The sequence below is a fragment of the Malania oleifera genome, chromosome 3, assembly GCF_029873635.1.
Source record: "Malania oleifera isolate guangnan ecotype guangnan chromosome 3, ASM2987363v1, whole genome shotgun sequence".
Taxonomy (NCBI): Eukaryota; Viridiplantae; Streptophyta; class Magnoliopsida; order Santalales; family Ximeniaceae; genus Malania; species Malania oleifera.
The window spans coordinates 52729889-52747323 of NC_080419.1; the positions used below are offsets into that span (position 1 = coordinate 52729889).

Consider the following 17435-nt stretch of genomic DNA (forward strand, 5'->3'; position numbering starts at 1 on the left):
TTTCTTTTCGTTCCTTGATTAGGGGTACTTGGAATGAGTGTTCTTTGAGGGCGTAAGAGTGCTTTAGGATTAAAAAACTTAGAGCTGAAAGAGAGGTGTTGCATGGAATTTAGTGATTTTAAGGTCCAAAAGGCTAAAATACTGGAAGACGAGAGACTCTAGTTAGAGATTTGAGTTTTTTTTGTTTTTTTTTGGGGGGGGGGGGGGGTGTTTGAGATGCTAGATTGATTGTTGAAGAGATTGCTGATTGTTTTACTTATCCTTATATTGAGGAAATAATTTGGACCTGTGATTGAAGGTTTGGATTGGAGTCCTATCTCTAATGCTCAAATGTCTTGGTTGGAAAGGCCTTTTGAGGACAGCTTGGAGGGAGGTAAGGCTCCAGGTTCGGATGGTTTTTCTATAACTTATTCTTCAGGGATTGTTGGGATGTGGTAAGGTTGGATTTTTAATAGATTCTGAATGAGTTTTATGTAAATTGTGTTCTTGGGAGAAGTATTATATCCACATTTATTGCTTTTGTCCTTAAAAAGGGCCATTCCATTAAGGTGTCGGATTTTCAACCTTTTAGCTTAGTAATTACTGACTAGTGTGTATTATGGCTAAGTTTCTTTCAAATAGCCTGAGCTTGGTGTTAAGTGATATTATTTTGCAGGCTTAGAGTGCCTTTTTTTTTTTGGGGTCAGGAGGAGTGTTGGAAAGACTGCATGTGGACCAGACCAGCCAGTCTGTTCGGGTTTGGCCGGGATTATTCATTGGGTCGGTTACTGCATAGAAACCAGATTTGAGATGAACTGCCAGCCAACATTGTTAGAACCAGCCTGAACGATGGACCAGGGTCGCTGGCAGGTCAATCCACTCCCTTGCACAAAAATGTAAATGCAGTGTAGATGTACTGTTGGAGGAAGAATTTGAACTCAAGACTTCAACAACTCCACAGAAAAGAGTTACCACTCAACCAGCTGTGATTGCTTATTAACCATGTAATAATTGACTTCCATAACAGGTGTTGCCCTTGGGCACCAACTTAAATAATTTTTAATTGAATCAAACTCCTCTGTGTCTCATTATTGTTTGACTCAATATGATGATGATAATAATAAGTTTCAAGAATATTTTAGAAAAATAGAGATGCACAAATTTTATCTAGTAATTATTTTTTATTTATAATCAGCTAATAAGTGTTTATGGCCAGCATATTTGTAATTTATCTCTCAAGAGTGATATCATTATTGTGACCAAGGTCTTAAATATGTTTTGATTAAGATTTATAAGGTCCAAAGTACAGAAATATCGATGAAGATTTCAATTTTGATTTGAAAAAAAATGATGGAAATCAGTAGTAAATCATCAAATTCTTTCATGGAACTCTGGAAATGATTAATAGACATAAGAATGTAAGTTTTAGGACTAATATGTTATAAATTAAATGTTGTGTATGAAGTGCAATAGTTCTAATATATAATGTGTATTAAATATATTTGATTTGTATGAATGAAATTCATAAATCAATTAATTATTATTTATTATATAAATAAAGATAATTTAGACATGAATGGTTAAATAAGATGTTTATCGCTAATATCCAAGTTTAATTATTCATATAACATCAAAATCCATTGTAATAATCTTTTGTTTCAATAAAACATAAGTTAAATTAGGATTGATATTTCACTTTGGATTGAAATCTTACATTTTAATTCCAAGAAAATTTCATTCTGTGGTTGAAAGTTGATACTTCAACAAAATTTGCTAAAATTTCAAGATTTTGATAAATTTTTTGTGTTTCCTTGAAATAACTAATATGCCCTTAGTTGAACTATCACTATCTTTTTCTTCCTAAGAAATATAAGCAAATGAGGGTAGAATAGTAAAATACACAAACCTTTTGTTTGTTTGTTTTGATTAAAAAGTATAATTCATTAATGGACACTAGGGGGGGGGGGGTGTGTCACCAGGAATCATCAACAGTGAAGAATGTCCATAGAATCTGAAACAGCACAAGAATCAGGAGCAAAGCAGGCTCTGAACCTAGAAGTGAGAGTGGTGAGCCATCTGTCTTTCAGCATAGTGAACACTTTCCCCAAGGTGGCTTCCCAAGCAAAAAAGGGCAACTTTGGTGGGGGCTGATCTCAGCCTTATTGGTCAGATTCTTTTGGAATTAACTGACAGAAAAAAATGCCATTTGTGTTCAGGGTCCACTTTGGGACATTAGATAATTTTTTGAAGTTGAACATTTTGTTTTTCCAAGAAAAATTATTGTACTTGTCAATTTCCCTTCAGGGTTCAGCTTGGTTTGGTGGATAAGGTTTACAAAACTGGATGCGACTAAATTTGACTGGATGCTACAGTTATTATCATGTCCCATGTTTAGATATTAACATCCATAGAATAGGCTAATTATTAAAGACTAAATACCACTTTAATTTAATAAAGTAAAATATCACAACTTGTCATTAATTTACATGAGTATTTCGTTTAGAGACTAGAACACCAAAAACAAAAATTAGTTGTTTTATTTTCCTCAAAAAAATTTCTTTGCAAAAACCAGAGCAAGCTTCTGAATCAACTGCCTTATGTACACCTTACAAATCAAGCATATCAATAACCTTCCAGTTACTCAATCCTTAAACCTGAAGCCACCAAACAGGTAAAACCCAAAACAACACAAATGCAAACCATCGAAAATTTTCAAAGTTCCCTTTCCTCTCATTTTCCCCATGTTTTTCAGCACCCAAACAAGCCTTAGGCCTTGAGCTCTGAAGTCCCTGATCAGCTGCTCAGACGACTCTTCTTTTTGCAATGGCTCCATCTCTCTCTGATAAAAAACAAAAATTCTTCCTAGACTCTGAGATACAAACTAGATTGAACCTTGAGAGGGGGAGAGAGAGCTTCTCGTTTGCTTCGCCGTGTAGAATCAATGCACAAGTAATGGAGAAGACGATTTGAGGGGGATTCTCCATCCAGATCGACAGAGATCCCCATGGCAAAGCAAATGGGAAGCTCTCTCTCCCCACTCCCAAGGTTCAATTTGGTCTGTAATTCAGTTTTTATTTTAGTTTTTGAATCTCTCTTTGATTGATCAATCTATGATATTCTGAATTCTCATTATTAATGGAACAGCAAACAACCAGAGCCTATTGCTCACTACATCAAAAGGTTTTTGTTAATGAATACTTGATTGTATTCAATCAGCTGAATCAAAATAGGATGTATAAACAGAACCTGTTTTGATTATTAAAATGAACTAACTAGTTATGGAATCAAATGGATAGCCTCTACTCACATTCTAGCTCGTGGGTTTTAGGAACAATTTGTTTTTGGTTGGAAATGGGGTTGTTGGAAAAAGAAGGGGAGCTGGAGCAGCTGATTGGGGACTTCAGAGGTAAGGCTCAGGGCTTATGGCTTGTTTGGGTGTTGAGAAACATGGGGAAAATCAAAGGACAGGGACAAGAGATGGAGAAGATGATTCTGTTTTGGAAAGGGGGGATTTCTCTGTCTAGAGAGAGGGAGAGATATGCTCATTCATGTTTCACATCAATCATTGTTATGTGGAGATCGAACCCAAAGAGAGCAAAGGGGAGGAGGTGATACAACAACAACAACAAAACCAAGCCTCAACTCCCATTAGGGTGGATGTCGACTACCTGAATCTTTTTTTGGCCAATTTATGCGATAATGGATAATTTTTTTTGACAAATTCAGGGGCTGTTAAATCCTTCCTATCTCATTCCAAGTTATCTTAGGTCTACCTTTACACCTTCTACTGCCCTCTCACATTAGCTAACTCACTCTTCTTTACTGGTACGCTATGTGGCTTCATTGCAAGTGCCCAAACCATTTGAGTCGTCCCTCCATTTTCTAATCTTCTACAAGAACTATGCCTAACTTACTGCGAATGTTTCATTTCTTAATTTATCTTTCAATGTTATACCACTCATCCATCAAAGCATTCTCATCTCGGAAACTTTTATTTTTCAGATATCCTGTTTCGTAGTCGCCCAACATTCTGATCCATACAGCATAGTTGGTCTTATAGCCATCTTATAAAGCTTCCCTTTTAATTTTGAGGGTATTCTATGATCACAAAGCACACTTGAAATATTTTTCCATTTTACCCAACCTACTTTAACTCTATGCATTACATCCTCTTCAATTCTCCTTCAGTTTGCATAATAGATCCAAGGTATCAAAATCTACTAGTGCTATTTATTTCTTCATCATGAAGTTTAATTCTGTCTCCAATATTCCTCCTACTATTACTAAAATTATGTTCTGTCTGATTTCTACTATCCTAAAGCCTCTTGGTCCAAAAACTTCTCTCCATAATTCTAACTTGGCCTCTACTCCACCTCTTGTTTCATCAATCAATACAATATTATCTGCAAACATCATACATTGTGGAACATCATTTTGGATACTCATAGTCAGTTGATCCATCACTAAAGCAAAAAGATAGTGGCTCAAAGCAGATCCTTGATGTACACTATTGTGATTGGAAATTCTCTAGTCTCTCTACCTATAGTCCTACACTAGTCGTTACTCCATCATACATATCGATAATGATATCAGTATACCTACTACATACACCTTTTTTTCCTAAAACCCACCATAGAATTTCCCTAGGTACCCTATCATACACTTTTTCTAAGTCAATAAATACCATAAGCAAATCCTTCATCTTTTCTCTAAATTTTTCCATTAATCTTCTTAAAAGATATGTAGCTTCCCTAGGCATAAAACTAAATTGATTTTCTAAGACCTTCGTTTCAAGTCTTAATCTTTGTTCAACTACCCTTCTTCACAATTTCATTGTATGACTCATAAGTTTAATATCACGATAGTTATTACAATTTTGGATATCTACTTTATTTTTGTATATAGTCATTAAAGTGCTTTTTTTTTTTTCCATTCATTTGACATTTTCTTAGTTTTTATAATTGTGTTAAATAAATTTGTTAACCATATAATTCATTATCACCTAAGCATTTCTAAACTTCAATTGGGTTGTTATCTGGTCCTATGGCTTTTCCATTTTTCATCTTTTTTAGTGCAAACTTAACTTCTCTAACTCTAATCTTGTTACTAAATCTCATATTTTTAGTCTTTTCCTCATTTTTCAATTCTAAGTTTAAGCCTCCTATTTGGTTTTGCCTAAATAGCTTACTTAAGTAACTTCGCCTTTTTTCTTTTATGTCTTCTTCCTTAACCAAGACAATATCATCCTCATTTTTTTATACATTTTACATTTACCTAACCTCTTACTTTTTCTTTCTCTAGCTCTAGCAAGTTTGAATAGATGTTTTTTCCCCTTCTTTTGTATCTAATCTATTATACAAATTATTAAATGATCTATGTTTAACTTCACTAACGACCTTTTTTCCATCTTTTCTTGCCTTTTTATACTTTTTAAAGTTTCCATGTTTCTACATTTTTGCAGTGTTTTATAACAAATTATTTTTGTCTTTACGACTTTTTGGACATCTTGATCCCACTACCAACTTTTTTCGCTATTTGAGAATCTTTCTCTTGATTTACCTAAAATTTCTTTTGCTGTCTTTATCATCCTCTATAGTCCAATCACCATCTTTGATAATTTTATTTTAAATTTTATTATATTTTCTCCCTTTAGATTCCACCATCTAGTTCTCTTACACTAGTTTATTTTATCCTTTCTCTTCCATTTTTAAATACATATATCTAACATAAAAACTCTATGTTGCATGGTTAAGCTTTCACCTGAGATAACTTTACAATCTTTACATGATAAACAATCTACCCTTTTAGTTAAGACAAAATCTATTTGACTTTTATTTTATCCACTTTTGAAGGTTATTAAGTGTTCTTCTCTCTTCTTAAAGCAAATATTCATTGTAATAAAATTATGTGACATAGCGAAGTCTAAGATAATCTCCCCAAGCTCATTTTTGTCTCCATATCCATATCCTTCATGTATCCTCTCATAACCTTTATTATATTCCTTCCAATGTGTCCATTCAGATATGCTCCTATGAATATTTTATCATCCTTGATATGCCTTGTATAATACTATCCATATATTCTCAAAATTGTCTCTTAAGATTTTCTGCTAAGCCTAATTGAGCATAAGCACTAATGATATTTATTATCTCTTGGCTTAAGACCATCTTGATTTTTATAATTCTATCTCCTACTCTATTTACATTTACAATGCTATTTTTAATTTTTTGTATGCAATAATTCCTACCCCATTCTTATGTTTTTCTTTTTCAGTGTATCAAAGTTTAAATCTTGATTTATCAATTTTTCTAGGATTCTCCACCAGCCACTTAGTTTCTTGAAGGCAAATTATATTAATTTTTCTTCTAATCATTGTCCACAATTTTCATGCTTTTACATGTAAGTGTCCTTATATTCCAAGTTGCGAATCTAATCCTAGTCTCCTGAATTGACTTCTTTACCCGCCTATGTCCAGAATGATGTGGGAATCCTTGCATATTTGACACCATACCTGCGCGACGACACGGCGCGTCGCTTTGGGGCGACGACCAAGCCCACCCTTGCCCACTTTTTGCTACACATGGGTGGTATAAGTGCAATGCATTGCTCGTAGGGGACGCCTCAACGAATATTCAGTAAAGATTCATATCATAGTGATCTGACAAATTTTACGTTGACTATCAACTACCTAAGCAACTCTCCTCCTTTACTCGGGCTTGGGACCAGGTGTGTGTTAAAAGATTAGGACATTAAGTGCGTCATAGGTGGAGTTAGCGAAGAGGAGGTGATCCACATCAAATATCTTGCTAGAAGAACATGCTATTTCCATCACCCACCATGATGCTGAGTGAGAAAAAAAAACTTATTTTAGCTCTTTCTAGTCCACTTCCTAGCCCACAATTTGAAAGGCTCGTGAGTTTCTTTGGAAATCCAGCCATTATGATCAAGCTCATATTTTCCACAATAATCATTCTCCAGTAATGGTTTCTTCCATGAATTGTAAAGCTTTGTTGAAATCTACAAGCGATTTGATGCCTAAACCTCCTGATTGAAGAGGTTTGTTGGACAATATTTAGTTGCCCTAGCGAAATTTAAAAATATCCCCAGCGCTGTAGCGGAATCTTTTAGCTAGTGAGCAAGGGATGGGGAAGATGGAGATACAGTACGTTGGAAGTTTTGAGAGTGCGCTCTTGATGAGGGTAAGTCTTCCACCTTTGAAAGGTAGCATCTCTTCCAGCCTGCAAGTGTATTTTTTTTCCCGGCAAAATTCCTCAACAATGGGATCCTTAATCTTTTTGTGTTTGTACTTAGCTCCTAGGGGCAGCCCAAGATACACAGGGAGGGCCCCCAACCTACATCCCAGAATTCCTGCAAGGAGAGAACAATCGTTACTGATAGGGATGGGCTTCCTTTTATAAAGGTTTACTTTTAAAACCCAAAATAGCCTCAAAGCACAGCAGAACTGGATTTAGTCCCCAAAATATGATGGTGTCATCTGCAAAGAGAAGGTGAGATATTTTCATCTCCAATCAATTTCTTCCAATTTGCCCCCCTGAAAAAATCTTCCCTAATGGCTTTATTAAGCAGCCCACTAAGGACACCCATGAAATGGATAAATAGCAGAGGAGAGAATGGATCCCCTGTCTCAGCTCCCTAGAGGGGGGTGGAGGAAACTACTAGGACAGCTGTTAATAAGAATGGAGACAGTCGTGTGGTGATGCATTTCTCAATCCCTTTGCACTACCAAGTCTTCCAAATCCATTTTTAAAAGGCAAAAAGGAGGAATTCCCATACATGTGATCAAAAGCTTTCTCCTTGTCCATCTTTCACAGGATCTCCCTATTGCCTTATTTAATGTGAGAGTCCACTTTTGAAACATAATTTGTCTCCCTTCAACAAAAGCATGTTGGTGCTGGCCAATAACCTCCAAGACTTCTTTCTTAAGCCTCCAAATGAACACTTTAGTGATAAGTTTGTGGACACTTCCCACCAAGCTTATGGGTCGAATGTCCTTGATGTTGCTAGCCCTGACTTTCTTAGGTCTTGATGGTGTCAGTTTTAAGGATGTCTCAGTTGTCTTGAAAGAAAGCCATAGTTAAACCATCGGAGCCAGGGGCTTTACTACCATTGCCCTCCTTGAGGGCATGAATGGTTTGTTCTTCTTTGAAGGGGGTTTCCAGCCTCTCAACTGTGGCTAACCTTATCTTTTTTATAAAGCTGATTCCATCAGCTTTTGGTGTAAGATCCCCATTAAACTTGCAAATGCCTTCTTTAAGCCCTGTCCTCTTCCAAAACCTCCCCGTTGATCTCCACCTGATTAAGGAATTAAATCTTTTATCAGAGATTGCTGTTTGGTGGAAAAACTTATGTTTTGGTCGCCTTCTTTGAGCCAAAAGGCTCAAGATTTTTATCTCCAGGCAATCTCTTCCATGTTAATGATCTTGGACAGATTCTTCCTTAGAGAGATCCTATTTTTCTTGTCTTCAAGGGAAAGGCTTCTGGTTACCCTCCTTTTCATCAGTCCCTTTGAGGTCCATGAGGATTGCTTCTTTCTTTAAACTTCTATCACTGAAAGTGGTTTTGTTCCAAAATTTAAGTTTTTCTTTGAGCCCCTTCAATTTGGAAGCTAGGATGAAATTAGCATGGCCATGACCTTGGAGGGTGGACCATGACAACTTGAGTTGAAGATCTTTGAAATCCTCATGATCGAGATACATGTCTTCGAAACAGAAAGGGGTTGGGCCCGTATAATTCTCATGTTGTTGAGGAGGGTTGGAAATGATCAGAGGTGGGCCTTGGTAGTAGGAGACTGGACTTTAGGAAAATACTTTTCCTAGAGAACTTTTTCCAGGAGGAGACTGCAATCCTTGGAAAAAAAAAGGAATTTCCCAGATTGATGAGTCCATTCAAATTGATCAAGTCAAGAAATACTTTCATGCTTGTATTCTTTGAAACAAGTGTAAAACCCATATTCCTTCACAAAACTGAATTATGTGTCTCTCCACTTACTGTGCATCGCATTACTTATTTATTTCATTCTTTAGTTTCACTGCAATTTATCAGCAACCAGTCAGAAATTTTCCATTGCCACAAGTTCCATTGTACAAATTTAATTGGAGTGGAATGAGTATGGCCACGAGAAATACTAGAGTTGCAACGATGGCTGTAGCATTGCAGAACGTTGGTAGAGAAACGGTGGCTGAGTGTGGTTGCCGTGGGCCCTGATGGTGGTGAGAGATATAGATATGCACCTCTCCTTGTTGTTTTCAATTTTATTCACGCAATCATAAAGAGAGAGAGATAGTGGTGTTGCAGCGATTATGGCCACATTGCAAAGCTCTGGAAGAGCATTGATGGCCAAGGGTAGCTGCTTTGGGCACAAAAGGTAGCCATAGATGTGTGGTGATGGCAGCAGCCACGGTACTTGCAAACAGGGCTACAAATTTGCAGAATTGTGGGGAGAAATTTTTCAAGAGAGGAGCATGGCTATAATATTAAAAGATTTCCTCATAAGATGTTTGGGGTTTAATATCCGTTATTGAATAACTGGCCATGGGCCTGCTGTACACAAGGGCACACACTATGAGAGTTGCTCTAGAGTTTGTTGAAAATTCCTTTGTCATGGAATCTATTGTTGAAAATACCTTTGACATGATTTCTACTGAATTCATTGAAGTCCAAAGGTGAAGAGTTAGAGGGAATTAACAAATTTGAAGAGTTTGGTAAATTATGATGGAAAGGGTTTGAAAACAAAGGGGGGGGGGGGTGTGTTGTTTCTTGGTTAATTTTGTTTAGTTTTATTTTGGATCTTGTGTGTGCGTGTGTTTTATTTTTTTGGGGTTTTCTTTTTGCTTTTTTTCCTTTTGTGAGTGTCTTTATATGGTGGACTCCTTGTACCTGCACACCGTACCATCTCTTCTTTCTATCTAATATACATTCTTTTGTAATAAAAAAACAAACTAAATCTAGTGGAACATTTTCTGTCATTCTAGAATTTGTACTGAATGCACTTTTTCTTGAGTATTCCACAGATTTGGATTTTAATTTTAGTTCTTTTTTGGGGATTTGTTATTTTATTGGAGGACATTGAAGCTCTGTGCTGCATGTAATTGGAGGGTCTTTTAGACACTTTCCCATGAGAGCATGCAACTTGGGAAAGGTATTTTATGGTCTTATTATTGGTAAATGAGGTGAGGCAAATTGAGGAAAAAAAATGGAGATTCGTATACCATCACTATCATCTCTCTCTCTAATTTCTGCTCAAACTGGTTGGGAATTGGAATCTGTTGTTGGGTAACTGCCCATGTGCCCATCTTGCACGAGGTCATGCATGGAGAGAGTTGCTCTAGAGTTTGTTGAAATTTCCTTAGTCATGGAACCTATTGTTGGAGATCCCCTTGAGATGATTTCTCCTTATTCCATTAAATGTGTGCCTCCATCGGTAGCGTATTTTCCCTCCACATATTCTATCTAGTGGAAGAACATTTTCCATCATCTAGAATATGGACCAAATGCATATTTTTTTTGAGCTGTCCATAAATTTGGATATTAATTTGAGTAAGAACTTGTTCTTTTTTTTTTTTTGGGTTAACTTTTTATTTATTTATTTATTTATTTTTTGCTTCTTGATGAAGTTTCTTTATAGATTAAATTTTTTTTTTTTTTTTAGTTCTTGTTCAGAGAACTTCCTATTTATTAGAGGACTTTGGAGCCGTTTTGCTGCATGTAGTTGGAGGGTGTTGTAGAAACTTTCCCCTAGTGGTTGATGATGCAATGCAGTTTGTGCCTCTTGATTTTATTGAATGTTTGCCTTTGATAACTTTGTCTCACTCATGGAGTTGCAGCTATTGCGCCATTTCAGAACTTGAGGTTGAGTTTTCTTCAACAGGGGGAGTTTGATGGTGGAATACCAATGGATAATATTAGATGCTTATGTTATAGCTATAGATTTTAAAAGTTGGATTTTCATTTTAGTTTGGAAAATTTTGTTATTTTATAAGTTTTACTTAATGTAAAAATTTGTGTATTTTTTGTTCTTTTAAGGATGGTTTTATAATGATTTTACTTTTAATGTGAGGTGTATAAATACTTTGTTGGGTGTATAGTATGTTTATGTTATGACTTGAACTCAGATTTCATTCTCACTCTCATCTGTTTCTCCTTCATCCTTCATCTTCATTATCTTTTTCTTCTTCCTTCTTTTCACCATGTATTCTCTCTTCTTTTCCCATAATTCTATCTCTAATCTCCTCTATTCCTTCTCTCTCCTTTCCTCCTATTGGTTGTCCCACATCAAGCCCTCAAACCATTTATCCTCAATTTCAGATCTCCATTTCCATTGACAGCCACCATCCAGCAACTGCTTAAGGGGTATTTTTTGGGCTGAAATTCTCCCGCTGCTTATCATCCTTTTTAGCTTGGGGCTTTTTTTCCTTCTTTTGTTGTTAATAGAAACAGAAATAAAAATAAGGGATATATTGGAAAATTATCAGTAGATTCTTGGGAAATTGCTTTAGGAACCAAGGATGACAATGTAAGACTATGGCTACGCCCCTTGGAAACTATTATGCTAACCAAATATGTCCAACCTGGAGTCTTGGTAATTCAAAGCCTTGAACACATTCTTCAGAATGGGATTTCAAAAGGGGATATGAGGTAATATGAACCAAACAGTCACTAAGGGTGTTTGTTGATGCATTTTTGTGGATGTGTTTGGTCTCGGCTGACAATGGCATGGTTGGAAAATCTTAAGTTTAATTCCATATTTTCTTTTATAATTTTTAATTTTAAAAGTATATATATATAAAATTATTTATGCTCCTCATTCCACTTCATGCATTTTGGAATGTTTTTTTCAAAGGTTTCCTGTTCTTAAAATCTTCTTGTGACTGAAGCATAGTTTCAAAAATTAGTGCTTGACAGCTGATGTGTAATGGCATCTGTTCTTAAAATCTTCTTGTGACTGAAGCATAGTTTCAAAAATTAGTGCTTGACAGCTGATGTGTAATGGCATCAGTGGGATTGTTACAGGGGTGATATCTTGGAGGTCCTCTGTTTCATGAACTTGACGGACCATTACAGTTATCAGCTGTTGCGGATCATTCCGTTGCAGTCTGTATGGACCATCTGGGGCTGTTACTGGCCATTCCAGTGTCAGTTCGTTTGTGGATGACTAAAATAGGTTTTTAATCCCTTGTTTTGAATTTTTTTTTCTGTTTTTTGCTTTTATTAAAACTTAAAAACTCAATTTTAGGTTGATTTATTTTCACTAGTAATTTGTTGACTAAAAATTCATTTTTGGTTTTTTTCCATGACATTTTGTATGCATTTTTTTTTTTGGTTTTTTTTGTTTTTGTTTTAATAACTAGAGTTTAAATAAAGTTGGAACTTTTTCTCTCAATAAATTACATATGCTCATATTCTATATGCTTTCAATTTATTATTATTATTATTATTATTATTATTATTATTATTATTGTATTTTCCTCGCACCTTATTTGGGGACAAAAAATATGTTCTATTGATATGCATTTTTGTTCTTGTTTAACATATGAACATTCTATGATTTATTTTTGGATAACAAAAATTTCACTAAAAGCACAATCGATGGCATTCTATATTTATATTTCTTTATATTTATAATTTCTTAGTTTGAACTTCACTTGTAACCAATAAAGTAGTGAAAAGTAGCAAATGCATGTTTCCTCTTGCCAAGAGCAACTAAAGCAACCAAAGAACATCCAGTACTTGTAGCATATGTTATATTTAAATTGATTAAAATTTACTAAAAATCATTTAAAGCATTAGTATATACGATTCTTGGATGAAAACATGTGAATCTGTATATTTTTAACAAGTTTAAAGGAAAAAATGAATTTATGAACATCGTGTTCATTACCTCTTATGTAACGTCCATGATGGCTGCAACTGTTACTCCTAGACCGGACCATTGCCCTTGTATAGAACCATGGGCTGAAGTCAAAATATTTCAGTTCTTCATTCTTAAGACATCAAAGATTTGCTAATCACATTGGATTACCTTGTCGTCTAATTTGGTGCCTCATGAGAACATTATGATGCACATTACAGATCTAGGAGGGGCCATGCAGTGTCAGAAAAAGATACATGCTAAACATGAATTGGGCACATGTCAGGCACGGAACAGAATGACCAGAAGTTTAAAAAAAAAAAAGGTGTTGGACTGGGACATGCTGAGCTGATTTAACTTGGTATTTTCTTCTAACCAACTTTGGGGCTGATTGGCAAAACAATATGAAAATGAAGAAGACACCTTGATTTCATTGATTCCCTGGGAGATGCTCCTGAAATGGCAAAATCCAAAGAAGGGGAGATTGAAGCCCCTAAAAACTCTAAATCATTTGACAAGGGAAAAAAAGGGTTGTTTGGCAATGTTGGAACAGCGGGCTTTATATCTTTCATCCTAGTTAGCTATTCAATTGGACTAATCATCTTGAGTTTCTGCTTTGTTTCATCTTTCTTATTATGGCCATTAAGGATTTTTTTTTTTTTTTTTTTTTTGGGATGCCTATTTTTAGTTATTATTTTGACATTGATGTATTTTTTTCCCATTAATTATCAATATATTAGGATTTTCACATGTTAATTAATTAATATTTGATTGCTGTGGCAGTAGTCATGCTATGTTCTAAATTTTTAAGTATTCTGCTGCTCCTTGTCCATTTTGTGACATGCCGATGTCTGGTGCGCTGAGCGTGCTTCTGTATTATGTTTTGCATAGGCATCTACCTTGTTTGTGAAATCTTAGTCTATTTCTCAGGGAAAAATGCAGATTTCTAGTTTATTTTTAATTCAAAATTTCCTTGCAAACATTATGACTTCTTGTTTGAATGATCATTTTTTGTTTGACCCAATTTATTGCTTCGGTTCACAGGTCACCATCCACCTCTCGTGCAAGGTCAAGATCCAAGTCAAGATCACCCGTCAGTTATTGGCAAAGGCGGAAGTCTCGCTCTTTCTCTCCTCCATCTCTCCACTCTAGAGATCGTCGGTCAAGATCACCATTGAGATCTCGCCGTTACTTTGGCTATGATTATGAACGGCGACCATACAGGGACACAAGGGACAGCAGAGGCAGAAGTAGAAGGCGGGATTCAGATAGAACTTATGATCATCATCCATCTGTCTCAAGAAGACATAAAAGTAGGAGTGTGAGCCCTAGAAAGAGAAAATCATATCGAGTTGATTCAGAATCACCAAATCGACGTCGAGAAAGTTCATCACATAGGAAGAAATCATCTCGTGCTAGTTCAAGATCTCCAAGACATAACAGAGTAAGTAGATTATCTCCTAGAAATGGTGATGAAAACAAGTCAAAGCTTAGGAGGAGTTCCAGGTCAAGATCTGTTGAGCCTAAGCATCACTACAGTGACAAAGTAGATGAGAGCAGAGATGAGAAGTCGAAGCGTCGTGACAGAAGACGATCTAGATCAGTATCAGTAGAGGGTAAGCGTGGCAGAGGAAGTTGGTCATCTCCTAGAAGCTTGGATGAAAACAAATCAAAACACAGAAGGCGTTCTAGATCAAAATCTATCGAAGGTAGGCGGTGCGCTGATGACAAGGGTGAAGAATGCAGAGATGAAAAATTAAAACATCGCCGCAGAAGACAATCCAGATCAGTATCTGTGGAAATTGATCATCAAGGTGGAAGTGGGTCGCCTATTGATTTGGATGCAACCAAATCGAAACGAAGTAGGCAGTCCAGGTCAAAATCTGTTGAGGGTGGGAGTCTGTCTAATGATGTACTAAATGAAAGCAGGGATGAAAAATTAAAGCATCGGGATAGAAGGCACTCCATGTCAAATTCTGTGGAGGGTAAGCATCAATCTATTGACAAACTAGACAAGAGAAGAGGTGAAAAATTAAAGCCTCTTCAGAGGAGGTCGAGATCAATTTCCTTGGAGAGAGAGAATCACAGGGGAAGCAGATCACCCTGTAGAAGATTGGACGAAAAGAAATCAAAACGCAGAAGGCACTCCAGGTCAAAATCTTTGGAGGGTATGCGGCATTCCTTTGACAATGTAGATGAGAGCAGAGATGAGAGGAAGTATCATGGCAGAAGGCGGTCCAGGTCAGTGTCAGTAGAAACTAAGCATCACAGATCAAGTAGGTTGGTTGCAAGAGATAGTGAAGAAAACAAATCAAAACGCAGAAGGCGTTCCAGGTCAAAATCTGTGGAGAATCCTCATCGCTCCAGTTACAGACAGGATGAAGGCAGAGATGAAAAAATAAAGCATCGAAACAGAAGGCGGTCCAGGTCAATATCTGTGGATGCAAAGCATCACAGTGTAAATAGGTCACTCCATGAAGTGCACTCAAGGTCAAAGTCTCCAGAAGTGAAACATCTATCAAATGATAGAAGAGATGAGCGAGCATTGCATCATGAAGCACCTGATAAAATTGAAAATGCTGGTAAGGAGCCAGATTCTGCAGCTAGGGATTTGATGAAAATGGAAGATGATGAGATTCCAGTTTTGATGACAATGATTAATGAGAAGAATTCCATTCTGGAAGAGGAAAACATACAGAATGGATTTGATGGTGTGGACCCTAAACGATCAAGTGTTGGTAATTTGAATGACCAGCATTACGCTAATGATAATTTTAAGGTCATGTTAGAAGATGATATGTTTGCAGTATCCCCAGTGTCAAAGGCTGACAGGACAAATTTCTTGTCACTCAAGGTTGAAATGAATCATGTTGAACCCTGTAGAGAAGATATAAACCATCATGAGATGGAGCAAATGGAATCTGGGGCTGCCTTTGATTCAAGTTTTTCCTGCATGGGAGATGGGGATGACTCTGACAACCATGATCAGAGCTCAGGTCTAATTTGAGATGCCTGTGGGCGTTCTTCAAGAAATATTTCTGTGTCCCAAGTTCCTTGGAATGTGCTATTGCTACTAAAAAGAAGAGTTGGTTCAATTTGGAGATTGCTCAGTGTTTATTTCGGTACTACAAATTTGATGCTGATTTTTTTGCTCTTCATAAATGTGCACTTTGTGTGTGTTCTTTTGCAGGATCAAGGGGGAGATTGGAATTGGAAGTCTGGGCTGATTTTCATATGATTCAATTATTTCAACAAGTGTTCTGCTGACTCCTTCCGGGATTGGCCCAGCAATGTTTGTAGCAAGTTTCTATTACTATTTGATGTATGTTGGATAACTGCCTCTGTTGCTATCTTTATTAACATGTTTGTCCTAATGATAATTATCACTTGGCATGTTTTCTTATTCCTTTGAGACTTCATTCAAAGATTGATGCAAGGAAGATGCTCTATGATGTTTTGAGTCCTTGACACAATTTTGAGTAGGAATTATATGCATCTCAAACAATTTCTGGGCTGCATACAAATATGTTTTTTGGTGGATAAAATAATCATTCTCAATTACATGAGCCTGCATCATGCTTTCATTTTTCAATAATGCAATCCCTTCAGTTAATGTTTTCTGGAGTTATATACTCCCCCCCTCTCTCCCTCCTTTTTGCTTTCTTTTGTGAAAACATTGTGGCTTCTGTGGTTGGCCATTCTAGGGTGTGGCTGATCATTGACTCTGTTCATTTACCCTTTAATGGTGTCATGGGTGTGTTATATTTTTAACACTTGCAGGTTTTACACAATGGTTTCCTTTGGAGCTTTTGCTGATTTTCTCTTATTGTAAATGGAGGTAAGCAGCTGAAAGTTTTTGGTGGTAGCATATGCTGTTGACTTTTCACCAAAACTTGAAAATTGGGAGTTATGACTGAATGTTATTTGGGGACTTGAAAAATTTTCTTTTCTCCAAACTAAGCTTGCCAGTACTTCTGCCATTATGCTAAAATCGTGGTGGCTCACTCCATTCCCCATCTTTTTTTTTTTTTTTTTTTTTTTTTTCCATTTTTTTTTCCCTCTTTTTTTCTTCTCTTCCCCGGAAATTGTTTTGTTAGGTAAACTACCTAGTTCGAGTGAGACTGATGGTGGGATGAATAGCATGGCAGTTGCACATTTTCAGTGTGAGCAGCTTGGCTGATTTATTGTACTTAATTCATGGTGAAATATGGGTGTTGATTTTCAGCAGGTAATTTTCTGTCAAATGGCTATTTGTGTTGTATTGCATGCAGTTAGTGTCTTCAAATGTTTGTTGATAGATGCCAAAATCTTCTTCCGGGGTTTTGTTTTTTTTTTTTTTTTTTAAATATAATTATTTGGAGTTATTTTGGGGGTTGGGGATGGGATGGTTGGTTGTGTAGGTTGTAATAACCTTTTGAACCTAAATTCTTAATTTTCTCATGCTTGTGAGGTGGGTACTATCTTCTTACTCCACACCGTCTTTCTTGACAGATATTTCACAGTAAGCCAGTGTCATTTGAAGTTCTCAATCCTTCAGTGGTAGTGTAGTATATTTATTATATTTTTTGGTTTTTATTTCTTTTATTAT

At 36.3% G+C, this 17435-nt stretch overlaps 1 protein-coding gene across 1 annotated transcript in view; it reads left to right on the forward strand.

Annotated features, from left to right (window-relative positions):
• Nucleotides 1-16434, forward strand: part of LOC131151043 (uncharacterized) — a 39120-nt gene extending 22686 nt beyond the window's left edge. Inside the window, exon 4 of the mRNA XM_058102214.1 lies at nt 13892-16434. Within this exon, the coding sequence (XP_057958197.1) occupies nt 13892-15854 (1963 nt within the window). The 3' untranslated portion in view covers nt 15855-16434. The remainder of the gene's footprint in view (nt 1-13891) is intronic.
• Nucleotides 16435-17435: the final 1001 nt, after the last annotated feature.